General features: G+C 39.5%; 2 protein-coding genes across 5 annotated transcripts in view; one reads left to right on the forward strand and one right to left on the reverse strand.

Moving 5' to 3' along the window:
- mob2b (MOB kinase activator 2b) overlaps positions 1 to 11267 on the forward strand; it is a 36495-nt gene extending 25228 nt beyond the window's left edge. For 2 of the 3 annotated variants that reach the window (XM_016256075.1, XM_016256076.1), the window contains exons 2-5: positions 6286 to 6446; positions 7624 to 7717; positions 8070 to 8194; positions 9801 to 11267. In XM_016256075.1, coding sequence (XP_016111561.1) covers positions 6286 to 6446; positions 7624 to 7717; positions 8070 to 8194; positions 9801 to 10072 — 652 coding nt within the window. In that variant the 3' untranslated portion in view covers positions 10073 to 11267. The remainder of the gene's footprint in view (positions 1 to 6285; positions 6447 to 7623; positions 7718 to 8069; positions 8195 to 9800) is intronic. The other variant, XM_016256077.1, reaches the window with a different exon arrangement.
- Positions 11268 to 11513: 246 nt separating this feature from the next.
- Positions 11514 to 27758, reverse strand: part of abcc8b (ATP-binding cassette, sub-family C (CFTR/MRP), member 8b) — a 33324-nt gene continuing 17079 nt past the window's right edge. The window contains exons 17-38 of one of the 2 annotated variants that reach the window (XM_016256072.1): positions 26861 to 26893; positions 26729 to 26761; positions 26538 to 26636; positions 21404 to 21497; positions 21229 to 21309; positions 21004 to 21141; positions 20645 to 20758; positions 19965 to 20049; positions 18830 to 19074; positions 18153 to 18319; positions 17613 to 17682; positions 17350 to 17507; positions 16238 to 16330; positions 16041 to 16143; positions 15424 to 15537; positions 15218 to 15338; positions 13552 to 13682; positions 13403 to 13481; positions 13204 to 13312; positions 12983 to 13086; positions 12005 to 12138; positions 11514 to 11921 (exon numbers count right to left, since the gene is read on the reverse strand). In XM_016256072.1, the coding sequence (XP_016111558.1) occupies positions 11697 to 11921; positions 12005 to 12138; positions 12983 to 13086; positions 13204 to 13312; positions 13403 to 13481; positions 13552 to 13682; positions 15218 to 15338; positions 15424 to 15537; positions 16041 to 16143; positions 16238 to 16330; positions 17350 to 17507; positions 17613 to 17682; positions 18153 to 18319; positions 18830 to 19074; positions 19965 to 20049; positions 20645 to 20758; positions 21004 to 21141; positions 21229 to 21309; positions 21404 to 21497; positions 26538 to 26636; positions 26729 to 26761; positions 26861 to 26893 (2530 nt within the window). In that variant the 3' untranslated portion in view covers positions 11514 to 11696. The remainder of the gene's footprint in view (positions 11922 to 12004; positions 12139 to 12982; positions 13087 to 13203; positions 13313 to 13402; positions 13482 to 13551; positions 13683 to 15217; positions 15339 to 15423; positions 15538 to 16040; positions 16144 to 16237; positions 16331 to 17349; positions 17508 to 17612; positions 17683 to 18152; positions 18320 to 18829; positions 19075 to 19964; positions 20050 to 20644; positions 20759 to 21003; positions 21142 to 21228; positions 21310 to 21403; positions 21498 to 26537; positions 26637 to 26728; positions 26762 to 26860; positions 26894 to 27758) is intronic. The other variant, XM_016256073.1, reaches the window with a different exon arrangement.

Consider the following 27758-nt stretch of genomic DNA (forward strand, 5'->3'; position numbering starts at 1 on the left):
GTGCGTGTGTGCGTGCGTGTGTGCGTGTGTGTGAGTGTGCGTGCGTGCGTGCGTGCGTGCGTGTGTGTGAGAGTGTGTGTGAGTGCATGTGTGAGTGCATGTGTGTGAGTGCATGTGTGTGAGAGTGTGAGTGAGTGTGTGCGTGTGTGTGAGAGTGAGTGTGTGTGAGTGTGTGTGAGAGTGTGTGCGTGCGTGCGTGCGTGCGTGTGAGTGAGTGTGTGTGCGTGCGTGCGTGCGTGTGTGTGCGTGCGTGCGAGAGTGTGTGAGAGTGTGTGTGAGAGTGTGAGTGAGTGTGTGCGTCGGTGAGTGTGTGTGTGTGTGTGTGTGTGAGAGTGTGTGCGTGCGTGCGTGTGAGTGAGTGTGTGCGTGCGTGTGTGAGAGTGTGTGAGAGTGTGTGTGAGTGTGTGCGTGCGTGCGTGTGTGTGAGAGTGTGTGCGTGTGAGAGTGAGTTTGCGTGCGTGCGTGTGTGAGAGTGAGTGTGTGCGAGTGTGAGTGTGTGAGTGAGTGAGTGTGTGAGTGAGTGAGTGAGTTTGCGTGTGTTTGCGAGCGTGTGAGTGTGAAGCACCATTTTTTGTACTTTTGTTAGGTAAAAGCCACCAGATGTTGAGTGCTTCAGAGCTTCTTCCATGAGGAACAGGAACAGTCAAGATGGTTATCATTGTGTGGAAGAGCAGGAATGAAAAAGCTCCCGCTATAATCTCAAAAGAATGCAGGCAAACCTTTGATCTGTACAGTATATGAATACAGGAAATGGCAAGGCAACTGTAGACTAAAACTACTGTAAATATACGGTAGGTTGAAAAGGTACGAGTTGTTTTTTTGTGTAAAAAACAAGAGCAGATCAAGTACAGTCTCACATATAAAACTGTTTAATGTACAATTCAGAGAAGAAACAAATCTAATAATAGCAGTGAGACCTAAATTTACCTAAATTAATTTACTTTTTAATGGAGTGTAAAAAATTGCATCGTTGTATCATTCTGTGCCTGAGCCCTTCTAGTAAAGTTGAAACCCAAAATCAATGAGTTGTCATTTTTAAGTGTGAAACTGGCTACTGTGGGATTTAAATGTCAAACAGAATTTGAAGTGAATTTGTGATTCGAGAATGAAGCTGCTTTCTTTAACTATTGAACAGCAGTTGCTCTGAACGGCTGCAGCTTCTCTCATGGGCTTCCAGTTGTTCAAGCGTTTGAGTTGTCCTTTGTTTCTGTATCTCTTAGAACATTGCATGAATGGCGAACAGATGTGCTTGTACAGTGAACAAGAGCAATTTATCATTCAAACAAACCAAAAGTGCCCTTGAATCACTGTCAGATAATGCAGAGTTTCCCAAATGGGGCTTCACAAGTTGTTTATAATTTGTAAAATCAAATGCACAATTTAGCAAAATAAAGTTGCAATATAGCTTATAGCATGAAAGTTTAATACAGTGGCATGCCTGATGCGATGAGTTTAATGTGCATTTTGGAAACACAACATGTGCTTGGTTGACTTTATTTACACATTTGCATAATTTTCTGTGGAAGTTTACAGAATTTTACCAGTTATTCCACAAAATAAACGCTCAAGGATTTGAAATGTTAGAAGCGCAAGGGTTTGAGCGTTTGAAAGTGCCGAATTTAAGAGATAAAGTTTGGTAACTTGTAGTGTAGCATGAAATATTTGACAGCATAAATATATTTAACTTCATTTTAACCATTGAAATAGAAATAATACAAAAAAATTATCGATATGCAGTCATATGCATAAACAATTTTAAAATAAAACGGAAAATAATAAACATTTTATATCAGAGAACCGTGAGCATGAATTTGTTGTAAATTATTGAAATTATTCTAAAAAATTTAAAAAAATCTTTAAGTAAGAATTTTGTTTGACTTAAACAAAGTTTGTGAAACCCTTCTGCCACGCTTCACTCTGGACTCGAGGCTTCTCCTCAAACTCTTGACATTCATTATGTGCCGTTCAAGATGAAACGCACCATTAAACACCCTCACAATGACTTTCCCCTAAAAGCTGTTTCCAGAGGGCACGTCCTGGCTTTAGTGCCATGCTTTTCCAGGAATCAGGAACTGTTCGTCTAAATGGGCTGAAAAGGGAACAAAAGAATCCAAGAAGACTGACTTTGCATGGAGACGGAGGGAATTTGTGGACGCTGCAAACTGGAAAATCAATTCATAAATGTGTCCCTGCAGCACAACAGCAGTGTTAAGTCGCTGGGGGATATTTGTAGCAATAGCCAACAATACACTGTATGGATCAAAATTATACATTTTTCTTTTATGCCAAAAATCATTAGGATATTAAGTAAAGATCATGTTCCATGAAGATATTTTGTAAACTTCCTACCGTAAATATATCAAAACTTAATTTTTGATTTGTAATATCGATGCATTGCTAAGAACTTCATTTGGACAACTTTGAAAAGCGATGTTCTCAATATTTAGATTTTTTTGATTTGCACCCTCAGATTCCAGATTTTCAAGTAAAATTGATCCTTATGACTGGTTTTGTGGTCCATGGACACATATGATACCCAACAGTTCTTTTTCTTTAGATATAAATGTTGTTTTATCGCGCTTCAGGTAATGAAATCCTCCACTAACGGCCCCAGACCATCTCTGCGGTCACTGCAGACTCCGTGTGTGTTAGTGGCCAGCGTGTGGACGTGAGTCTCAGTGTGTTTAGCTGAGGCTTTAGGTCGGGCCTCTTCATTAAAGCAACAAGGCCGCTCTCTGTGTGGAGAGCCTGAACTGGCCCCGGGCCCCGGAGTCAAACAACATGGGAGCAGCTGTCTAAAGAGCAGGCCGGTCTGTCCTTTCAGACGGACACAGATGTGACTTTATATCGCGCTGCTGTTATTGGACTGCCGTGCTGTAGGAGAAAAACGCTAAGATATGAGAGCTCGGAATCAGGAACTGTTCGTCTAAATGGACTGAAAAGGGAACAAAAGAATCCAAGAAGACTGACTTTGCATGGAGACGGAGGGAATTTGTGGACGCTGCAAACTGGAAAATCAATTCATAAATGTGAGCCTGCAGCACAAAAGCAGTAAGTCAAGTCGCTGGGGGATATTTGTAGCAATAGCCAACAATACACTGTATGGGTCACAATTATACTATTATTTCTCTTTTATGCCAAAAAATCATTAGGATATTAAGTAAAGATCATGTTCCATGAAGATATTTTGTAAACTTCCTACCGTAAATATATCAAAACTTAATTTTTGATTTGTAATATCGATGCATTGCTAAGAACTTCATTTGGACAACTTTGAAAAGCGATGTTCTCAATATTTAGATTTTTTTGATTTGCACCCTCAGATTCCAGATTTTCAAGTAAAATTGATCCTTATGACTGGTTTTGTGGTCCATGGACACATATGATACCCAACAGTTCTTTTTCTTTAGATATAAATGTTGTTTTATCGCGCTTCAGGTAATGAAATCCTCCACTAACGGCCCCAGACCATCTCTGCGGTCACTGCAGACTCCGTGTGTGTTAGTGGCCAGCGTGTGGACGTGAGTCTCAGTGTGTTTAGCTGAGGCTTTAGGTCGGGCCTCTTCATTAAAGCAACAAGGCCGCTCTCTGTGTGGAGAGCCTGAACTGGCCCCGGGCCCCGGAGTCAAACAACATGGGAGCAGCTGTCTAAAGAGCAGGCCGGTCTGTCCTTTCAGACGGACACAGATGTGACTTTATATCGCGCTGCTGTTATTGGACTGCCGTGCTGTAGGAGAAAAACGCTAAGATATGAGAGCTCTTTACTGTGTCCAACTGCTTGGCCTCACGTTTGACATCAGAAACACAGCTGATATGACAATCTCCCCGTTAGAGGGCAGCGATATTGCTTTCTGCAGATGCTGATGTCAAAGTTAAAGATAAAGCCAATTTCCAATTAATAGGTCAATTGTTTTTGTATTTTGTTTTGTTTAGTTCAGTTTAGTTTAGTTAAGTTTAGTTTTTTTTAGTTTACGTTTAGTTTACGTTTAGTTTAAGTTTAGCTTAAGTTTAGTTTAGTTTTTCGTTTCGTAACAAAATTATATTTCCACTACAATTTATTGTTGAAATAAATAAATCCGTCTACTCCCCACAGATTAAAAGTAACTCGCATGAACAAAATGGTGCTCTGTTAGCACATTTATCCCGACCTACTCAGTCATCTCTGACACCGTAAATGTTTGTCAAAGTGGTTTTGTATGAAAGCTTGATTTGCGAAGCATCTCCTGTCAGAAGTCGTTAGCGTTTTAAAGGTGCTGTGAGGTAATTGTTGGCTCTTAAAGCTCCTGTTTTCCATGAAAGCAGCTCTTGTGTGTTGGAGTGGAGTGTTATTACTGTATTAGCGCGGGTGTGGTGGGAGGACTGGGAACGGGCCACTGGGTCTGATGGTAATACAACCCGCCTCTGCTAAAAATAGATGTGGAAGGAAAAGCCTGGATGTCTGTGGTCTGCTGCGCTAATCACAGGGCAAGGTTAACTGGGCAAACCTGCAGTGGAAAAATGTATGTGCACAGATCGTTGCGGAGTTTGCTGCGACGCACGAGGTGTTAGTATGTGCTTACATAACACAGAAACTTGTACCAGGCCCCCTCAGAAATAATGGACCATCTTCACACATACATGTGCAATGATTTTTCAAAGAATGTATTTATTTTTGGACATTTCAGTGTTGTGATTTTATAAAGAAATGTTTTTAATTTATATAATATTTATATACATATAAATGCATGCATACATACAGTGCTGGGTAGATTACTTGCAAATTGTAGTCCGTTAATGTGTACACAAAATTGTAGTTAGTTAGTTTCAGTTAATGTAGGTAATGTATTCCAATTGTGTTTAGATTACTTTTGACCTATCTGGTTTACCCTGTATTGAAATAAAATAAAAAATACAGAGAAAATACCTTTCATTCTTTATCAATAACATTATGTGCATTAAACATCACATTACATCAGGGTTTTCCATGCTGGGGTGGAGAAAAAAAAAAAAGTATTAGGGAGAATCAGTAAATTATGAATAATTTACTGTTACTGTGTCGATAATATGTAATCATGTAATCCATAAAAAGTAACTGTAATCTGATTATGAGCATTTTTAAATGCAATATAATCTAATTACAAGTACTTTTGGAATCTGATGATGTAATCCATCTAGATTACATGTAATCAGTTACTACCCAGTACTCCTATCTATGTGTTTGTGTGCGAGTGTGCGAGTGTGTGTGTGTGTGTGTGTGTGTGCGTGCATGTGCGTGTGTGAGAGTGTGTGAGAGAGAGTGTGTGTGTGTGTGTGTATGCATGCATGCATGCACGAGTGTGAGAGTGTGTGTGTGTGTGTGTGCGTGCGAGTGTTAGAGAGTGTGTGTGTGTGTGTGTGAGAGAGTGTGTGTGTGTGTGCATGCATGCATGCACGAGTGTGAGAGTGTGTGTGTGTGTGTGCGTGCGAGTGTTAGAGAGTGTGTGTGTGTGTGTGTGAGAGAGTGTGTGTGTGTGCGAGTGTGTGTGTGTTTGTGCGTGCATGCGCGAGTGTGTGTGTGTGTGCGAGTGTTTGTGTGTGTGTGATATATTATTATTATTATTTTTTTTTATTATTAATTATGCGGGGGGGGGGGGGGGGGTCACACACCACAGTAAGAGTCGTCGACTTCGACCTCAAGGAGCTGGTGGTTTTACCGAGAGAGATCGACCTGAACGAGTGGCTCGCTTGCAGCAGTGAGTGACTCGCATCACCTCATATAGAATTAACCCTGCAATAGAAATTAAATTCGCAATGCAGTTGTTGATGCTCTTTTGGTAGAAGGTCACATCTGAAGCCGAAGCCAAGGATCATGTCCTGAAATGCTGTTTAATTATATTTACTTGCTTTAAAAAAAAAAAAATTGGGCCATAGGAAAAAAAAAGGTCCCCAATTTTAGGTATAATTTTCCCACGTTGCGCGGTATGTTGGTTGTTTTTAATCTGGCAACGGCCGACCCTTGACCCCAACCGCGGCTGACCGTCTGCAGTTGTGTTGTGTCTAGTTACTAGTCGTGTTTTGAAAACATGGTTTCATCTCTGTGTTATATAACCGTATTTATAATATATGATATAAATAGTTGTGGTCTGATTTATAATATCATCCCTTCCATTACATAAATGCATTACATTTATTATTATTAGTAGTAGTAGTTTTTTTTCTTTTTCTTTTTCTTGCTCAGGCCCAGTTGCCGCTCTAAAGAGTTTCAGACTTTGTTCCCAGCTCTATCAGGTTGAGTAACCTGTGTTCGCCCTCGTTTCGTCTGCACAGGAAGGGCAAAGGGAAGCCCAATGGAAAGAAGCCGCCCCCCGAGGAGAAGAAGCATTACCTGGATGCAGAACACACCACAGTAAGAGTCGTCGACTTCGACCTCAAGGAGCTGGTGGTTTTACCGAGAGAGATCGACCTGAACGAGTGGCTCGCTTGCAGCAGTGAGTGACTCGCATCACCTCATATAGAATTAACCCTGCAATAGAAATTAAATTCGCAATGCAGTTGTTGATGCTCTTTTGGTAGAAGGTCACATCTGAAGCCGAAGCCAAGGACCATGTCCTGAAATGCTGTTTAATTATATTTACTTGCTTTAAAAAAAAAAAAATTGGGCCATAGGAAAAAAAAAGGTCCCCAATTTTAGGTATAATTTTCCCACGTTGCGCGGTATGTTGGTTGTTTTTAATCTGGCAATGGCCGACCCTTGACCCCAACCACGGCTGACCGTCTGCAGTTGTGTTGTGTCTAGTTACTAGTCGTGTTTTGAAAACATGGTTTCATCTCTGTGTTATATAACCGCGTGATAAATCAGCTCCAGAGCCACGAATCACACCATTGTTTGCATTCCCCTCCACTTTATCTTGAAAGAAAACATAAAGTATGGCTTCATTTAGGAAACTTTAATACACTTTCAAATTCCACAAGCACTTATTAAACCAAAATCACTGCCTTTTAATGGTTAATCATTTCTCTGGATCAGTTCATATGGTACTTGAGTAGATTGTTTCATTTACATAGAATATATTTAAGATATACATGTAATATATTTCACCAAAGCTGTATTTATTTTATCAAAAATACAGTAAAAACACTTATATTATTACAGTGTAAATCAGCTGTGTTCTGTGTGAATCTCTGTTAAACTGTAATGTATTTCTGTGATGCGCAGCTGTATTTCCAGCATCATTCCTCCAGTCTTCAGTGTCACATGATAGTATAATATGCTGATTTGCTGCTCGAGAAACATTTCTGATGTTGAAAACAGTTGTTGATATATTACCACAGTACTTTTACGTGATAAATTATAGGTAGCTTACATAATATATGTATATAGACACAATAATAGCTAATATTCATAAATGATAATTAACATACTGTTACATGTAATCTTATTAAATGTGCATATTTGCATCAATTTAAAAAAAAATTAAAACAAATGAAAAAGGTGTAAAGATCTGTGCCGATGTTTCGAAAAAATGGTTATTACACACAGTACAAGTTATGGTCACCTGATCATTGCTAATGCGTATTTAGGGCTTAGTTTTTATAGGATGACTTTTATAGGAATGCTGTGTTTTATCGTTCCTTAATCGGTGCATCCTCTGTGTGATTCTCTAGCCACCACGTTCTTCAATCTCATCAACCTGCAGTACAGCACGATCTCGGAGTTCTGCACGGGAGACACGTGTCCGGCCATGACCGCCTGCAACACGTGAGTTATCCATTATTAAGCCTGCAGACTCTCAGAGACGCGCCGAGCGGAAACCAGACTCCCAGGGGTCGCGACCCGGCGGCCGAGGTCACGACCTGCACTCCAGCTCGACCTCGGGGAGAGATGTGACCGTACAAGAACACGCGTCTCATTTTTAATCCGATATTAAATAGCTTAATATTATATACTGTATAGATTAGGGCTGCGCAATTACAAATTCTGTGATGGTTTCTATTGGTTTTTGGATTGGATATCTGTGTTAGGGGAACAGTGAGGATGCAGAAGTCTGTGTGTTTCTAAGCAAAAATCACCTGGATTCTGACATTGTCTCGATCAAACATCTGTCTCTCAGGACGTACTTCTGGTATGACGAGAAAGGGAAGAAGACGAAATGCACAGCGCCGCAGTACGTGGATTTCGTCATGAGTTCAGTTCAGAAGCTGGTGACCGACGAGGACATCTTTCCCACCAAATACGGTGAGTGAGTCTCTAGCGCCACCTGCTGATGCTTGTGCATCTCTATATTGCACATGCAAATATAGTCTTAAACAATAATAGATGTCACTTCTGTTGTCTGCTTATTTGAACGCAAATTACCAATTTTAGTAGAAAACTATTAAAGACTCTCACAATGGATGTGGAAATAAATTATTAGCAACATTCTGTACATTTAAACATTAACACTTCACCATAAGGTCCCATTAGTTAACTACTTACTAATTAGTTAATATTAACAAACAATAAATTTGTTCCAGTATTTATTCATTTCATAGTCAATACAAAATATTAGGGCTGAACGATATGACCTAATATCAAAATCTCGATTAATTGAACATCTTACCTTGATTACGGTTATTTAACAATTATTTTATTATTATTTTTTATTGACGAGGTGGATTTTTTTTTCTAATAAAAGAGTGCGTTTCTTATCTTTGTGATTTTAAAATAATTGAAGGAAGCACAAACTATTTATGGTTATTTACGGTTATATATTGAATATTTTGAACAACCGAAATCAAAAAGAACACATTGCTTGCAATGGAAACATCTTATGATGGCACTTTTCAGTTTTAATGTAAAAAGCAAGTTTCCTAAAAAAATAAATACATAATAAATAACTTGCAATAGTCGTCTAGCGCCGAATACTCACACGGTGGTATGTTTTTAAGGGAAGAGTATTAACAGGGTTAAAAAACTGAAATAATTGACATTAGAAACTTATGTCGGTTAGAGGTTCTGAATTTCGGTTTCGATTACTTTTCGATTCATCGTCCAGCCCTACAAAATATAGATTTATAGGTCCATTAAATAATGTTAACAGCTTTAAGATTTTTCCATAAAAGTTGATACTTAATGACATTAACAGAATGTTTAGAATGTATTTTTCATTGTTATGAAAAATTGAACCAGTTTTATATTTTATGAATCTTAATTAAAACATAGAAACATCACTTCAAAGCAGCTTTACAGAAAATGCATATGTATTATGAAAAGTGCAATGCAAATAAATGTGAATTAAATTGAATGAACATATGTAGGGTTCCTGTTGTCTTGGGATATTCTTGTTATTCTTAGTAAATAATCTTAGAATAGAATTCATCTTATAACTTGAAATTACACAAATAATAATATTTCCTGGGGTCAGCAAGGATGCATTAATTTGCTCAAAAGTGACAGTAAAGACGTTTATAATATTACAAAAGATTTGTGTTTCAAATAAATGCTGTTCTTTTGAACTTTGTATTCACCCGTGCATCCTTGAAAATTAAATGTGTGACCGTTTCCACAAAAATATTGTGCAGCACGACATTGATAATAATCAGAAATGTTTCTTGAGCAGCAAATCAGCATATTAGGATGATCATGTGACACTGAAGACTGCAGTAATGATGCTGAAAATATAGCTGCACATCACAGAAATACATTACAGTTTGACAGATATTCACATAGAAAACAGATATTTTAAATTGTAATAATATTTCACAATTTTCATCTTTTGAACAGTAGTGCACACATCATTCATTCATCACATTCACTGGTCTAAATGTGTGGGAGCTGATGTAGTTTGTCCGGTCGTCTGCAGGTAAAGAGTTCCCCAACACCTTCGACTCGCTGGTGAAGAAAATCTGCAGGTATCTCTTCCACGTTCTGGCTCACATCTACTGGTCTCACTACAAGGAGACGGTGGCCATGGACCTGCACGGACACCTAAACACACTCTACACGCATTTCGTGGTTTTTATAAGGGAATTCAATCTGATGGACCCCAAGGAGACGTCGATAATGGACGATCTGACGGAGGCCCTGTGCACGCCGCTGCCTCCTCAGCCACAGAACCACGTGACGGAGAGATGAGTCCGGCGCCGCTGCGTCTCTGACCTGCCAAGCCAGGGTTCAGAAGGACTGCTGGGACTCGCAGACCTTCTTCACCCTCCCAGAACATTGCTCTCTTTAGGACCCGGTTCGGAGCGCTCCGCCAGGCTCTCGCCGAATGACCTCAGAGGCAGCCGCCTAACCCTTTAACCAAGAACAACCCGACCGTGCTTTGGTTTCCTTCCCGTTTTACGCTTTCCGTTTGATGCAGCAGTTTCCCCTCTCTTGGTTTGATAAGGGTGTCGGCCTGGTCCTCGTGTTCGGTATAAAGGTTTCTTTTCCATTTTTATAGGGTAAAAGGGGTGTGTGTGTGTGTGTGTGTGTGTTCAAGGCTTTTGCACTCAGGAACTGAGAGAGCTGTCAATGCTACCTGCTCCCCAATAAGCCTCTCGGTGTCACTTTACTCATCATATAGCAATCCCATCCTCCCTCTACTTATATGGGACAGACTTGTGTTGCATATTAGCACGTTAACCACTGTAGAGGAGAGCCGAGGTGAATCAGGCAGCCATTTTGGCTCCAGGGCCTGGGTTTCACGCGTTCTCCCTCGAGAATGACAAGGACATTCGCGTTGTCTGCTGTTGATTCTGAACGTCCCGAGTTCGGAGGACGGCTTGTAATCATGTCTAGCCTCGTTCTGAAAAGACGATTTGTGAATGGAAAAGAATGTACACTTAGTCTCTACGTGTCGATTGCAAATATTATTGTCTTAGAGCGACTGAGAGGGCGAGAAAAAGAGCGACGGATGTTTTAGTTCTCCCTTCATCACTGTTCAGAGAGTTTGTGTCGCCACGAGAAGATCAGACGTTTCCTTTTATTTAATTTATTTCTCGGTTTTCCTTTTCGTTTCGGATTTAGTTGACGTTCCTCAGGGCTCCTAGGCTCTGGCTTTTGTTTTATGTATTTTAATAATACTTTAAGTTAAAAGCGATTTAATATTTTAAGCTCTGCAAATTATAGCCTAATAAAATATTTAAAAGTCACAAACGGTTGTGTGGTCTTTTTTTTTTTTTTTCATCTGTGAAATCAAGAAGTGTCAAGTCACAAATATTGCAATTTTAATGCGCTTTGATTATCTGAAGGTGCTGTAAGTGATTTTAGTTGTCATGATAACCCCGCCCACAATACACGTCAGCCAATCAGGTTACGGAAGTAAAAATCCCATAGTGGAAGTTATTTTGAATAATAATTTATAAATCTTTAAAGACAGAGCTACTGTGTGCTACAAGGTGTGCTTTTGTTAAAGCCTTATTTTTAAATATTTTTAATATTTTTAACAGCAGAATTGCTGGTGGGAAAAACTACATTACTCAGAGTTATGATATAAACTCTGCATTGAAGAAACTCAGAATTATGATATAAACTCTGCATTGAGGAAAGTCAGAATTATGATATAAACTCAGCATTGAGGAAAGTCAGAATTATTATTTTTTAATACAGTGTCAGAAATAAGCTTCCATATAATCCAGCATATTAATGTGAATGTTGCTAAGGTTTTTGTGGATTGGCATGAGTAGATGACAGTCTTTAGGTTTAGTAAATGCTGTATAGCAGGGATTCTCAACCTCGAGGTCTACATTCCTGCAGAGTTCAGCTCCAACCCTAATCAAACACACCTGAACCAGCTGATCAGGGTCTTCAGGGTCACTAGAAAGTCACTCGCAGTTTGGAGCAGAACTCTGCAGGAAAGTGGACCTCTAGGGCCAGAGCTGAAGACCCCTGCTGTGTAGCTTTGTATAGTATAGTTTAAAGAGGTGCAGGGACTCACTGCTATCGTAACCACTGTTCGGTCTGCAAATGCCGTCATGACTACTTTCTGCAGAATACTCTCCTACAGGAACAAAGACGGTGATTAACCAAACTTTACATGCAGCAGAGAAACAAGCCGCTGATTAAGCTCAGTCTTGTTCTCACTGTGGCCATGTCGATAGACGCTGTAGCTTCATCCATGATGAGGATGCTGCTCTTCCTCACGAAGGCTCGAGCGAGACAGAAGAGCTGCCGCTGGCCCTGACTGAAGTTCTCTCCTCCCTCCGTCACCATCGCATCTGTGGAGCGGAGCATTTCTGTGAATCGCTTATTAAATCAAATGAATGGATTTATGAGATATTTACATGACCAGTCCAGCAATTGGAATAATTAAGATTTTTTATGTTTTTGGGAAAAAAAATAAAAAATCACCAAGGCTGCATTTATGTAATCAAAAATACAGTAAAATTGTGATATATTTAAAATTTATGTTTCCCGAAAAATATCTGTTAAACTGTAATGTATTTCTGTGATGCGCAGCTGTATTTTCAGCATCATTACTGCAGTCTTCAGTGTCACATGATCTTCAGAAATCAGTATAATATGCCGATTTATTATCAGCTATTACTGTTGCTCAGTTATTAATGATATTTCTTTTTTTAATCTTTTTTTTTTTTTGTTGCAGAAATCATGATACTTTGTTCAGGCTTATTTGATGAATAAAAAGTTGAAACCACTAGAAAATGTCTAAACAACAAATGTGTTTGCAGAATCATTTTTTGAATAATATTGTGCAGCACAACTGTGTTCAACATTGATAATAATCAGAAATGTTTCTCGAGCAGCAGATCAGCATATTATACTGATTTCTGAAGATCATGTGACACTGAAGACTGGAGAAATGATGCTGGAAATTCACAGAAATCTTTCAATATTTCACAATTTTACTGTTTTTAATTTATTTTTTAAATTATGTACTTTTTAACAAATAAATGCAGCCTGTGTGAGCAGAAGATACTTTTTTGTTTGTTTTTTAAGAAAATCCTAATTATTCCAAATGTTTGACTGGTAGTGTTTACTGCTTATTTTTGTTCTGCTCGTCCAGTCCTTACTTTAAAAAAAACCTGAACTCATTGATCTCACCTAGTCCTCCAGGTAGAGCTTTAACAACTGGCATGAGCTGAGCAATCTCAAGAGCCTCCCAAAGCATCTGATCAGTGGCCTTTCTCTCCGGATCCAGATTAAAGCTGAGAAACACAGGTGAAAGACTAGAGCAGACTGCACTGGATGATTTGTGTGTCTTTGTACAGGCAACCTGATTGAAAATACAGTATAAAAGGCTGGAGAAACCTGTAAAGCCTCACCGAATCGTTCCACTGAATAAAATGGGATCCTGCAGGATGATGGAAAACTTTGATCGTAGAGTCTGCAGAGGAAGCTTGGCGATATCAATCCCATCAATGACTATTTGCCCTGTGTGAGAACAAAACACATCCATGGAATCACAAAGACCCAGAAGAAGTCAGAACATGACGAGTTTGATCACTACGAAGCTCCTGTTACCCTCGATCGTGTCCAGCATTCTGAAGAGAGCCAGAGAAAAGGAGGATTTCCCACTTCCCGTCCGTCCACAGATTCCCACCTAGCCATAAAACACTCAGTCTTCACGTGTGATTTGCTCTGAGTGTGTTTGTGTAGAGCGTCAGACTGACCTTCTGTCCCGGTCTGATGTGAGAGTTGATGTGTCTCAGGACGGGCTTCAGGCTGCTGTCGTAGCGAACGCTCAGGTTCTTGATCTGGATCTCTCCGTACTTTGGCCATCCGGCAGGAACCTGAGCGGGAGCTGCAATCACATCACATCACATCTGCTGATGACACTTTCTAAAGAACTTCCAAAAATAATTAACAAAATATTGCATTCATGTTCCGTGAAGCATAATATATAATGTGCATTCAAATTGTTAGAAATGCTATACATTTTACAAATTAAATATTTGATTTGTATGCATAGAATATTTATGTATTTATAAATATCAATATTTTAATGTAATTATGATTTGAAATTAATATTCAGTTTAATAATAATAATACCATTATTATTATTATTATTATTATTATTATTATTATTATTATTGTTATTATTTCCTAACATGTTATTATTATTATTATTATTATTATTATTATTATTATTATTATTATTATTATTATTATTATTATTATTATTATTATTATTATTATTATTATTATTATTATTATTATTATTATTATTATTATTATTATTATTATTATTATTATTATTATTATTATTATTATTATTATTATTATTATTATTATTATTATTATTATTATTATTATTATTATTATTATTATTATTATTATTATTATTATTATTATTATTGTTATTATTTCCATTATTATTATTATTATTATTATTATTATTATTATTATTATTATTACTTCCTAAAATGCTATTATTATGTATCTATTATTATTTCTGAATGAATATGAACTACTAATATATATACCCGGAATACAGATCACTCATTTATATTGCTTCAGATAAAGTTTAAGATATAGACATTTTTATTATTTAAAGAAATTTAATTTAAGAATACAACTGATTACAACATTAATCTGAAATCAATATTTAATTCACATGTTCATTTTTTTAATTAAAAAAAAAACGTTTTTTGATTGAATATGAAGCAAAAATGTAAATAACAATGACAGCAACAACAACAACATAATAATAATAATAATAATAATAATAATAATAAACAACTAGTTTATATTATTTCATGTATATTAATGTATACAAATATTTAAACAGTATGATTAAATATATGTATAAAAATATTTTAACAGTATCATATATGTATATATATATATATATATTAATAATAATTTATGCATTTAGCAGACGCTTTTATCCAAAGTGACTTACAGTGCATTCGGGCTATAAATTTTTTATGAGTATGTGTGTGTGTGTGTGTGTGTATATATATATATATATATATATATATAAAATACTGTTAAAATATTTTTATATATTAAATAATACATATGATGTTCAAATATCATTTAATTCAAATATATATATTTTTTATGTTCCCAAAAATGCTGTTATTATGTTTGTTTGTTTGTTTGTTTGTTTTTCCCTCTGAATGAATATGAACTGGCATATATATCAGCAAAAATGCATTGCATTTTTTACAAAAGTAAATCTCATGATTTGAAATAAATATTTGATCCATATGTTCATATTTTATTTTTTTAATATAATTTTTTATTGTTATTATTTCTTTTCATTTCCCCCTCTTATTTTCATGCTTTTAGGACCGTTCCCTCTTATTTCCCAGCATTGTGTCAGTGTCTCACTCATGAGTCCGTCGTAGTTCTCCGGCTGCGTGTGGATCAGACCGCTGACTCTCTTCACGCAGCCCAGCTGCACCTCCATGTCTGCCAGATTACGCACGATCCAGTTCAGATAGTTGGACACCTTCACGGAGGCAGAGTGGAGGCGGTTAGTGAGGAACACTCGCTAGTAAAGACTGATGAGCAGCAGGTTTGTTTCTGCAGTTTACCATGAGAGCGTAAGTGAGTCCCAGACCCACAAGTCCCGCTGAGAGCTGACTGCATAAAGCATTGCTTATAGACGCCACCGCCGCGATCAGCACCACAAACGCCCCGATGTACTCCTGCACACAGCCAATACAAAAATAATATGCATTCATTAACAATGTCTCCTTGGGATTTACGGGCACCTGTCTGTCTTGATTTAGATCATATCTTTCTGGTCGCACTCAGTTTGTACAACTTAAAAACTTCAGATCTGAGCTATTGCAAGTTACTGATGGTGTTCCCCAAGGCTCAGTCTTGGGGCCTCTTCTATTCATCATTTATTTACTGCCACTTGGTCAAATTTTTAGGAAGTTTGGAATGTATTTCCATTGCTATGCCGACGACACCCAGCTCTATATGTCTTCTATGCCTAATTCGGTTAAGCTGTTTTTAAGATGCTAATTTCCTTAAACTTAATAGTGATCAAAGTGAAATTCTTCTTGTAGGTACAAAGTCTAATCTGGTCAAATCTAGTCGTTTTTCTGTGACAACTGAGTTGTTAAATTTTAGTTCACAATTTTGGTTTGACTGTATATGTAATTTAAATCTGTGCTAGATTTGCTATGATGGCTTTCATTACCATGCGAACCTCCAGCCAGCGATTGGCTGCCATCAGGAAGAGGGAGGAGATGTTATTCGCATCTGTGTGTTCCAGCAGTTTCTTCTTAAACCTCTGCTCGTGTCTGAGACAAAACACAGTCCAGTGTCAGATCAATAACTGACTCAACATTAGTTTGTGTGTTTGTGTGTGCGTGCGTGCATGCGTGTGCATGTTACCTGAACGCTCTGATGGTGGTGAGGCCCTCTATGGTCTGTGAGTAATGGGACAGAAGCGGCATCTCAGTGCTGTCCTCCAGCTGCTGCAGATCTCTACACACAGACAGAGAGAAAACAGACCATTCATAATGGAAGATAAATAATGATAAGAAAGGAAGAAATGCGCCACTAAAATAATCAATTAGTAGAACATATAATATTACCATGTTGTATCATTAAAACATTTGTACTTTTTGGGAAATAATAGGAAATATACCACAAAAAACAACAATAAATATAGAATATTTCTAAAAATAACGGGTGCCAGTGAGAAATTACATTTGAAAAATAAAAGGAAATATAATATAAACAACAGCTTTATATTTAAAAAAAAATCCTCAATGAAATTATAAACATTAACTATAAAAAATATTGTATCATTTAAACATTTATAAATTTTGATAAATAATTATATTAGCAACATTAAATATAAATTAAATTATAAAAATGTATATTGTATCATTAAAGCATGTTTAAAATGTAGGAAATATAATAAATCTAAATACAATGAATACAATAGTAAGGAAATATAGTACTAAAATGTTTTTTTTAATCAATAAATAATAAAAATAACAAAAATAAAAAATTTAATATTTATTAATTTTGAGAAATATTAGGAAATATAACATTTAATATAAAACATATATTTAAAAAATAAATCATAAAAATTAAATGTGTAATTAAACTAAATGTATAAATAGAATAATGATACAATATATAATAATAAATATGTAATACAAAAACATTAAGAAATAATATAAAATATAAAAATAAAATTACATATAAAATATATAAAAATATAATACTTGAATATTTTATATAATATTAAAATAATATAATATTATTTAATAAGTTAATTATAAACATTAAATATGAAAATTTATAATATTTATAATTGAAAACATTTTTAACATTTTGGGGGAGTAATAAATATAATACAAAATATTATACCCTAAAAATAAAAAAAACAACAATAAAGAAAATAATAGTTCAGGTAAGCTGCTAGAATTTTTTCAGACATCAGTGGTGAAACTTTATTTTATTTTTATTTTTTTTAATACGCTGTGACTTACCGGGACGCCACCCTGAAGTACTTCTGAATGAAGTAGCAGGCGACAGCCAGCGGCAGCAGAGCGATGAGGAAGAGTGGCGTGACGTAAGAGATGACGCCCACCGCGGACACACACAGCAGAGTCGAGCGGCTCAGACACTCCAGAGTCACCGGGATGTGCTGCAATCACACACACACATTCCAACACTGACCAAACCGATCCTGGCCGCAAGTGCAATGCATGGGATCTCCTGTGAAATGCAAAGTCTGTTTATCCTCCAGTACCTGATCGATTGTGTTGGTGTCCGCTGAGAATCGGTTTAGGATGTTCCCCAGGGGTGTCGTCTCAAATAGCCTGGTGGGAAACACAGATCAGTATATGTGTTTAAAAAAAACAATCATTCCAAGACACTTGAAATTGTAGTGAAAAAAAGCCTTTATTGACATGGCTTTACATTAAAAACAACACCCAAGTGCAACATTTAAACAATCAGTTCATCACATGACATAGTCACCTGATTAAGTGTCAAAGCATCGCACAGAGAATTATTTTTCGTATTAATATTAATAATTTGAATTTATTGGGTACAATTATATTTACGAAAAATAATTCTCTGTGTGATGCTTTGACACTTAATCAGGTGACAATAGCTATGTTTCCATCCACCTATTATTATGTGCATTTTGGGATATTGCATAAAAAAGCGCTGGATGGAAACGCCAAGATGCACATAAATTCAAAAAATGTATACCCCAGCAGCATTTTTTTGCTGTGTATGTGTGTGGTTTTAGAGGATGATCACGAGCTGCTGAACTCACACAGACCTCATGGGTGCAAGGACGATGGTGCGCAGGAGGCTGCAGTGAAGCTCTCGGGAAACACGCAAACCCGTCCACTCCACCGCCAGAGACGTGACGAGACACAGGACGATGCCCAGAGCGCACAGACCGCAGAAAACCTGCAGGTACGACGAGTGACTGAACTCACAGTCCTGAGAGAGAAGCACAGCACAACAACACTCAGCTCCACTCAAACGAATGACAAATACACAGTGCTGTTCAAGAGTCTGGGGGCAGGAAGGTTTTTTCATATGTTTGAAAGAAGCAAGACTCCATACTCATACCATGGCTTCTTCACACATGTACAGTGGTGGACAAAATGATCAGAACACTAGTTGTAAATTACATGTCAGTGTGTGTGTGTGAGGGAGAGCGTGTGCATGTGTTTGTGTGTGTGTGTGTGTGTGCGTGTGTGTGTGTGTGTGAGTGTGTGTGAGAGAGAGTGTGTGTGTGTGTGTGTGTGTGTGTGTGTGTGTGTGTGTGCGTGTGTGAGAGAGTGTGTGTGTGTTTGTGAGTGAGAGTGTATGTGTGTGTGTGTGTTTATGCTCAAGCATGTGTGACACAGTGTCTGTGGGTTCACACAACAACACTTCAGTTAAAAAGCAGCTAAGAATTCAACAACTTTTTCAAATTTGTCCAAGTTGCTGTTTCAGTGTTCTGACCTTTGTGTCGGTGCAGTTCCTCTCGGCGCTCTCGATCTGCGCTGCGATGACACGGGACGTCCAGTGCGCGAGCCAGAAGTCGATGGCGACCATCAGCGAGTGTTTGGACAGCTGCGAGAGGACGAGCAGCGGCAGCAGCAGCAGACCCGCAGCACGCAGGTACGTGGCGAACGAGCTCCAGGGGATAGTGGTCCTGTGACGCAGCTCCGCTCTGAGGCTGTCCTCATCGGTGCTGGTGGAACTCTCTGCAAACACAACCAAACACCATCTAATCTTGTTGTGGAGGAGGTTAAGCAGAGTTCAGCCTGTTCATTCCATTGAGTGCACTCAGATCAGCCGGAATGAATTACATGAAGGAGAAGTGTGTCATTTTGGAAGTGCATTCTGTTGTTTGATTAGTTCTGAGTGTGGGAAAAACAAACATGCTGAATAACTGTAGTGGTTATTAATTTCCGTGCACTCATGCGTGGGGTCAGGTAGAGAAACGAGGAGAAGGTGCATCAGTTTCTCTGAACGCTTTATGCATTTCATGCATCTGAGGCTTAAGCGGAGCTCATTATCATGTGCAGGAAAATCATGCAGGACGGCTCTACATTCACAATGTTAAATAGTTATGACTAATGTGATAACAGCAATGTATCCTTGGATTTCCCGTGGATATGAGACACTTTGCATTACTCACCACCTACACACAGAATACCTAATGTGATAATTCTAGCTCACAGGAGCGTAGTGAATGTTTTGTGTGCTGTATTGTTGTGTATGTGTTACGTAAGACTAGCTATTATAATGGCTTCACTGTGTTTCTAACATCCTCGGGCTGCATGCTATTCATCAGAGGAGTCATGCCGTCGAGTCCAGACCTTTGACTTTACTAACAGTGAGATCAGCAGCTGGATGAAGTCCACACACGGGAAGCCATCAAAGATATGAAGATAAGAACATCAGAGTCACACTGCAGCACTGAAGACAAACGCACAGCATCACAGATACGACGAAGTATCGCAACTGTTACAGGACAACCTGCTGTCAGGTGTTATAGAGCATAACCCTGTATGGCTAGCATTTCTATTAGAAATGTATATATGCAAGCACTGACACTGAGTTTCGTGTTTGGATGAAGGAGATGTTTTACCTTCGTCCTCGTCCTCGGTGGCCAGAGTATCTGTAGAGTACATGGGCCGCCTGAAACTCTTCCTCTTCAGTTCTGTGGTGTTCTCCTGTGGAAATTTAGCGATACTGCATTAGTCAAATATAGCCCTAACAAATTGTGTAAGTAAATATATATATTTTTAATTTATTCATTTTATTTTAGAAGAACATCATAGCAAAGACGTAAGCTTATAAATTAATTAATTAATTTAAATGTATTTATTTAATGGTTTATTTTAGAAGAACATCATATCAAAGCATTTTTATAAATAAATAATTTCAAAAATATTTAATGATTCATTTATTTTAGAAGATCATCATATCATAGAAAAAATATAAATAAATGACTCATTTAAAAATATATATATTTATTTATTTATTTTAGAAGAACACAATATCAAATAAGTATTGTTATTAAAAAAAAATAAAAAAAATTGTTATATAGTATATGTAAATTTATTTTACAAGATCATCATATCAAGGAAATATTTTTATAAAGAAATAAATGTATTTAAAAATATTTATTTTAAAAGAACATCTATCAAACAATCATTTTTATAAATAAATAAATCAAATTAAATATTAAATATTTATTTAGTAAATTATATTATTTTAGAAGAACATTACTTCAAATAAGCTTTTTATTTAATTTAATTGTTTTACTTTGTCCTGTCTGTTCATCAGGGTTCTCCACTGTTCAAACAGTTCAGGTTCAGCACACTGGATGTCCTTTAAGGTCCCTTGTGTCTGCACCGTCCCATCCCGCATGGCTATAATCTACAAGACCGATATAATGAAAGCACATTTGACAAGACTGGCAAACAAATGACATGAGTTTGATCCCTAGCCAACACACATAATGATAATATGAACACCGTAGATGCTGTCTAAAATGACAAAATGTTTGATATAATTAATGCATCAATGTGAATGTATGACAAGCCATTTCTCTACCCATATTCAGCAGTTTGACCCATGCAGGCCGACTTGTGAAATGACTGCACAGTGTTAAAAGCCCATACCCAGTCTGCATGAGGTAAATACTGCAGTTTGTGAGTGACCAACACGACGGTCCTCTTCTCCTGCCGAAGTAACTTGAGGATTCCTTCATGCATGAGGTGATCGCTGAGGTGAATGTCCAGAGCTGAAAACGGATCGTCCTGAAAGCACAAATGAAGGTGCTCATGTTATACGAACACGGCTGCTGAATGTGTGGATGATGAAGCTCAACATTGGTCTGAACTCACCAGGAAAACCACATTAGTCTGCTGATAAAGAGCTCGAGCCACGCTGATCCGCTGTCGCTGGCCACCGGACAGAATGATGCCCTGCAGCACAGAGACACACAGCAATGACTGAGACGTTCACAGACACGCAGAACATGCACTCTGCTCAGTGTGTGCTGTAATAATGATAACTCACGTGACATACCCTCTCTCCTATCACCGTCTGGTCTCCCTGCGGCAGCGTGTCGATATCTGGCTGCAGCTGACAAACCTCAATCACCTCCTTATATCTGAGGAGAGGCCAGGAACAAACTAATTAAAAAAATAGTAAATACCACCGCCTGGGGTAGATCACCTAGGACCTCCGCATTCTGTCTATGGACCACACGTGGAGGTTCCACAGATATGGACGCGGGTGCCAGAGGGTGCCCTATCTCTGAGAAACTAGATCAAAGTAGAATCTCGTCAGTAAAGCCGCTTCTGGTGATTAGTAGTAAATCTCCAGCATGTGCTTTCAGATGGAGCTGTATTTACTACACAGAGCCGTAGTTCACTGACAAGCTACACAAAGTCGCATTCAAAATCACAGGCGATTCATTGCCGATTTTGAATGCAATTTTGGAATTGATCAAATTAAAATGATACCCAACCCTTATCGTAAGGCGAGGTCCGTCTCTGTGTGCAGCTCCTGCATCAGCCCTGGGTCAGAACTACCCTCGTGCAACTCCTTTAGTGGCTTGGTCTGGTATACCTGCAGGAGTGCCATGGTGTGCAGGGTGAAGGCAGCCCGTTCAGTGGCTCTGTAAGCCTTGGCCGTAAGTCGCATTCAAAATCACAGGCGATTCATTGCCGATTTTGAACGCAATTTTGGAATTGATCAAATTAAAATGATACCCAACCCTTCTCGTAAGGCGAGGTCCGTCTCTGTGTGCAGCTCCTGCATCAGCCCTGGGTCAGAACTACCCTCGTGCAACTCCTTTAGTGGCTTGGTCTGGTATACCTGCAGGAGTGCCATGGTGTGCAGGGTGAAGGCAGCCCGTTCAGTGGCTCTGTAAGCCTTGGCCGTAAGAACGGACGAGAACTTACAGGCCTTGGATGGGAGATGCGGGTTACCCCTCCAGGTGGAAGCGCTCCTTGGACGCAATTGCATCGCAACCATGTGCTCCACTGGGGGGACCACCACGTATCCCCTGGCCGCCCCGCCATCCAGGGTAGTGAGGGAGGAGGAGGCAGCAGATCGGTTTCGGGCAGAAAAAGGTGCCTTCCACGACCTAGTTACCTCTTCATGTAATTCAGGGAAGAATGGCACTGGCGCGGGGGTAGCCCTGGCCACCCCGAGATACCAATCATCTAACCTCGACGGTTCGGGACACAGTGGCTATTTCCACTCGAGACCGACCGCCTCGGCTACTCGGGAAATAGCATAGCCGTCAATTCTGGGTCAAGCTCGGGCAACGCTACTCTCCCCGAAGGGGGCAGCACAGCTGAGTCCTCATCCTGTACGAGGCACCGACACGTACACCCAGCAGCTCCATAGCTTGCGGGGTGCTAGAGGAGTGTGGGGCCCACAGAGATTCACTCAGCGTGTTTGCCCCCACTGTAACCCTCAGGCTACCCTGGCTATTCACCGAAGTAGTTCTCCTCTGCGGAACAGAAGAGCGACTATATCGGGGCATAGGTATGGGACTCCACCTCTTTTGATGTATTGGAGTCTCAGCTGCAATGCCACGATGGTCATACCGCCACAATGACGGCATGACACATCCACGAACCACCGCTGCAGCGCCATCACACCAACACCAGCTATGAAGAAGCCTCTTTCCCAAAGCACTCGTTGACTCATCAGAATACTCCTCTTCAGATGAAAGGCAGAGCAGAACAATAGAACTGCTTGGCTTCGAAGCGAAAAGCAGAATATGCGTTGCACCTGCTGCTTACTTATGCTCGTGCCGTGACGAGCAGCAGCTGGATGCAATTATCGCATGCCAATGTGCATTGGTGAGATCCCAATTCATCGGTCACCGACGTGACTCAGAGTGACCAACTGAAAGGGAACAGATATTAAGTCTGTGATGTTAAAACCAGACTGATGGCGCTGGAGTGCGGTTTGACAGCAGCTCAGTGTGTGGCCCCTGAATCCCGCTCCAGCACACACGAGTCCAACACGACTCTCACAAGCCAGGAGCAACACAGAAATGAGTCATTACCCCTCCAGGTGGAAGCGTTCCTTGGACACAATTGCATCGCAACCGTGCGCTCCACCGGGGGGATCGCGCGTATCCCCTGGCCACCCTACCATCGAGGGAGGGAGGAGGCATCAGACCGGTTTCGGGCAGAAAAAAGGTGCCATCCACGACCTAGTCCCCTCCTCATGCACTTCTAGGAAAAATGGCACTGTGGCGGGTGGCTGAGAACCAGCCTGGGCCGCCCCGAGATACCAGTCGTCTAACCTCGACGGCTCGGGACACGGTGGCTCTCTCCACTGGAGCAATGCTACTCCTCCCGGAGGGGGCACCGCAGCCGAGTCCTCATTCCCAGACTCCAGCTCCCCCTCCGATGCTGCAATCGCCATCTGGTCATCCGTCACACCAACACCAGCTGAAGACGCATCTTTCTAGAGCGCTCATAGACTCATTCAGAATCCTCTTTGGACGATAGGCAGAGCAGAGCAATAGAGCTGCTCGGCTCCGAATCGAAAAGCTGAGTGTGTGTTGCACCCGCTTCCGAATTTATACCCATGCTGCGTAGCGGAGCGTGACATGCAAATATTGCACGCCAATATGCATTGGCTCGTTTAGTTTACACTCGAAGATGATATGGCTCTCTGGCAAGATCCCAATTCGTTGGTACGCTCCAACGTGACGTTGAACGTGACCGACTGAAGGGAACTACAATGGTATGTTAACAATAGTAAAATAACACGGCATCAAACTGCATAAACCAGCATGTTTCTGAATGCAGAAATGTGATGGCCAGCATTAAACGACGGATCCTGCCAGTTACTGAAGAAGAATCTGCAGCACAGCTACTCTTACATAAAAGCAAAGCCTCATGGACGAACTGTGATTTTTGTTTCCCACTGACAGAACTGGGAATCACATTGAGATGCCACAGTTTTTTCCCGGTCAGTTCTTTGTAAGGCAGATAAAAGCACTTTGCTGTGGCCTCTGGGACAGCAGCAGGATAATTGTGTTTGTGCAGAGTCGTGTGAGGAGTGTCTCAGCCGCACGCATCTCTCACACGACTGAACACGAAGGAATCAGGACAGCGACAGCTCACGTGAGGGAATCACGGGGCCACTTTACCTCTTCTCATTCGGGACCATGTCAAACAAGATGTTCTCCTCCACCGTAGCGTTTAAGAGCCACGGCCTCTGGGAAGCGTACGCCACCGAACCTCTCTTCCTGAAAACACAAGCAGTGAGGATACTGTGCAGCTGATAAAGTATAAAACAGAGGATCAGGACAGAGTGGATTTAAAATAATCATTTAATTACTTGAGTGACTGTCTTCCACTCATATACTGGGCTCTGTATGACAAAAAAGATAAATTATTGTAATGAATAAATACAGAAATGATATATATATATATATATATGTGTGTGTGTGTGTGTGTGTGTGCAATACATACCTCACATTTTCTTCAGAATCACTCTTGGGTAAACTGTGAGAAAATAAAGCAGTATTAATATGAGATCTGATTACAATCCAATCCAGTATTTAAAAATGCAAAAATGTAATACAAAATGATTAAGTGGATTAAAAACAGATTATAAAATGCATAGATGCTGATTGGTCAATACAGTGTTCCAGCCATAGTTATAGTTATTTTATATTTTATAAATATATTCAATATTTTATTAAATAAAAATATTAATGTGCTTTCAGATGGAGCTGTATTTACTACACAGAGCCGTAGTTCACTGACAAGCTACACAAAGTCGCATTCAAAATCACAGGCGATTCATTGCCGATTTTGAACGCAATTTTGGAATTGATCAAATTAAAATGATACCCAACCCTTCTCGTAAGGCGAGGTCCGTCTCTGTGTGCAGCTCCTGCATCAGCCCTGGGTCAGAACTACCCTCGTGCAACTCCTTTAGTGGCTTGGTCTGGTATACCTGCAGGAGTGCCATGGTGTGCAGGGTGAAGGCAGCCCGTTCAGTGGCTCTGTAAGCCTTGGCCGTAAGAACGGACGAGAACTTACAGGCCTTGGATGGGAGATGCGGGTTACCCCTCCAGGTGGAAGCGCTCCTTGGACACAATTGCATCGCAACCGTGCGCTCCACCGGGGGGATCGCGCGTATCCCCTGGCCACCCCACCATCGAGGGAGGGAGGAGGCATCAGACCGGTTTCGGGCAGAAAAAGGTGCCATCCACGACCTAGTCCCCTCCTCATGCACTTCTAGGAAAAATGGCACTGTGGCGGGTGGCTGAGAACCAGCCTGGGCCGCCCCGAGATACCAGTCGTCTAACCTCGACGGCTCGGGACACGGTGGCTCTCTCCACTGGAGCAATGCTACTCCTCCCGGAGGGGGCAACGCAGCCGAGTCCTCATTCCCAGACTCCAGCTCACCCTCCGATGCTGCAATCGACATCTGGTCATCCGTCACACCAACACCAGCTGAAGACGCATCTTTCTAGAGCGCTCATAGACTCATTCAGAATCCTCTTTGGACGATAGGCAGAGCAGAGCAATAGAGCTGCTCGGCTCCGAATCGAAAAGCTGAGTGTGTGTTGCACCCGCTTCCGAATTTATACCCATGCTGCGTAGCGGAGCGTGACATGCAAATATTGCACGCCAATATGCATTGGCTCGTTTAGTTTACACTCGAAGATGATATGGCTCTCTGGCAAGATCCCAATTCGTTGGTACGCTCCAACGTGACGTTGAACGTGACCGACTGAAGGGAACTACAATGGTATGTTAACAATAGTAAAATAACACGGCATCAAACTGCATAAACCAGCATGTTTCTGAATGCAGAAATGTGATGGCCAGCATTAAACGACGGATCCTGCCAGTTACTGAAGAAGAATCTGCAGCACAGCTACTCTTACATAAAAGCAAAGCCTCATGGACGAACTGTGATTTTTGTTTCCCACTGACAGAACTGGGAATCACATTGAGATGCCACAGTTTTTTCCCGGTCAGTTCTTTGTAAGGCAGATAAAAGCACTTTGCTGTGGCCTCTGGGACAGCAGCAGGATAATTGTGTTTGTGCAGAGTCGTGTGAGGAGTGTCTCAGCCGCACGCATCTCTCACACGACTGAACACGAAGGAATCAGGACAGCGACAGCTCACGTGAGGGAATCACGGGGCCACTTTACCTCTTCTCATTCGGGACCATGTCAAACAAGATGTTCTCCTCCACCGTAGCGTTTAAGAGCCACGGCCTCTGGGAAGCGTACGCCACCGAACCTCTCTTCCTGAAAACACAAGCAGTGAGGATACTGTGCAGCTGATAAAGTATAAAACAGAGGATCAGGACAGAGTGGATTTAAAATAATCATTTAATTACTTGAGTGACTGTCTTCCACTCATATACTGGGCTCTGTATGACAAAAAAGATAAATTATTGTAATGAATAAATACAGAAATGATATATATATATATATATGTGTGTGTGTGTGTGTGTGTGTGCAATACATACCTCACATTTTCTTCAGAATCACTCTTGGGTAAACTGTGAGAAAATAAAGCAGTATTAATATGAGATCTGATTACAATCCAATCCAGTATTTAAAAATGCAAAAATGTAATACAAAATGATTAAGTGGATTAAAAACAGATTATAAAATGCATAGATGCTGATTGGTCAATACAGTGTTCCAGCCATAGTTATAGTTATTTTATATTTTATAAATATATTCAATATTTTATTAAATAAAAATATTAACTATTTGTATTATTATTTATATATTATTACAGTTTTATTTAATTTTTTATTATGTTTTATTATTTTTATATTCATTTTTGTTTTAATTCTAGTGCTTTGTTAATTTTGTTATGTGATTTTGTCATTTTATTCGTTTTTTTATATTACTATTTAGGTTTTATTTATTTTTATTTCAGTTTCAGTTTGAGATTTTATTTATTTATTAGTTGTTATTTATTTACTATTTTTTATTTTTGTTTGTTTGTTTGTTAGTAAAGTGCTTCAACAAACTTATTTCCTTTAGTTTTTGTTGCCTAATTTTCAATTAATTAATTTTGTATTTATTTATTTAGTTTTTATGTATAGTTTATTTTAGCATAATTTTTATTAACAAAAAAAAAACATTTTTAGTTAACAATAATAACCATGAAATAAACAAGCTGAAAGAAGGGCTTTCATTATGTTGTATTAATGCCCTTTGACATGATGAGCACAGCCGCTAATAATCTTTATTAGTATAATTATGCATTATGTTGATTTTGACCTGTTCCATGTGATGTTTCCAGAAATCTTATGCATCTCTCCCAGTGCTGCCAGCAAAAGAGAGGATTTCCCACATCCCTCCTGCCCTACGATCATCGTCAGCTGACCTAACAGATCACGGGGGGTCCGA

The sequence above is a fragment of the Sinocyclocheilus grahami genome, unplaced genomic scaffold (assembly GCF_001515645.1).
Source record: "Sinocyclocheilus grahami isolate Dianchi unplaced genomic scaffold, SAMN03320097.WGS_v1.1 scaffold1393.1, whole genome shotgun sequence".
NCBI lineage: Eukaryota > Metazoa > Chordata > Actinopteri > Cypriniformes > Cyprinidae > Sinocyclocheilus > Sinocyclocheilus grahami.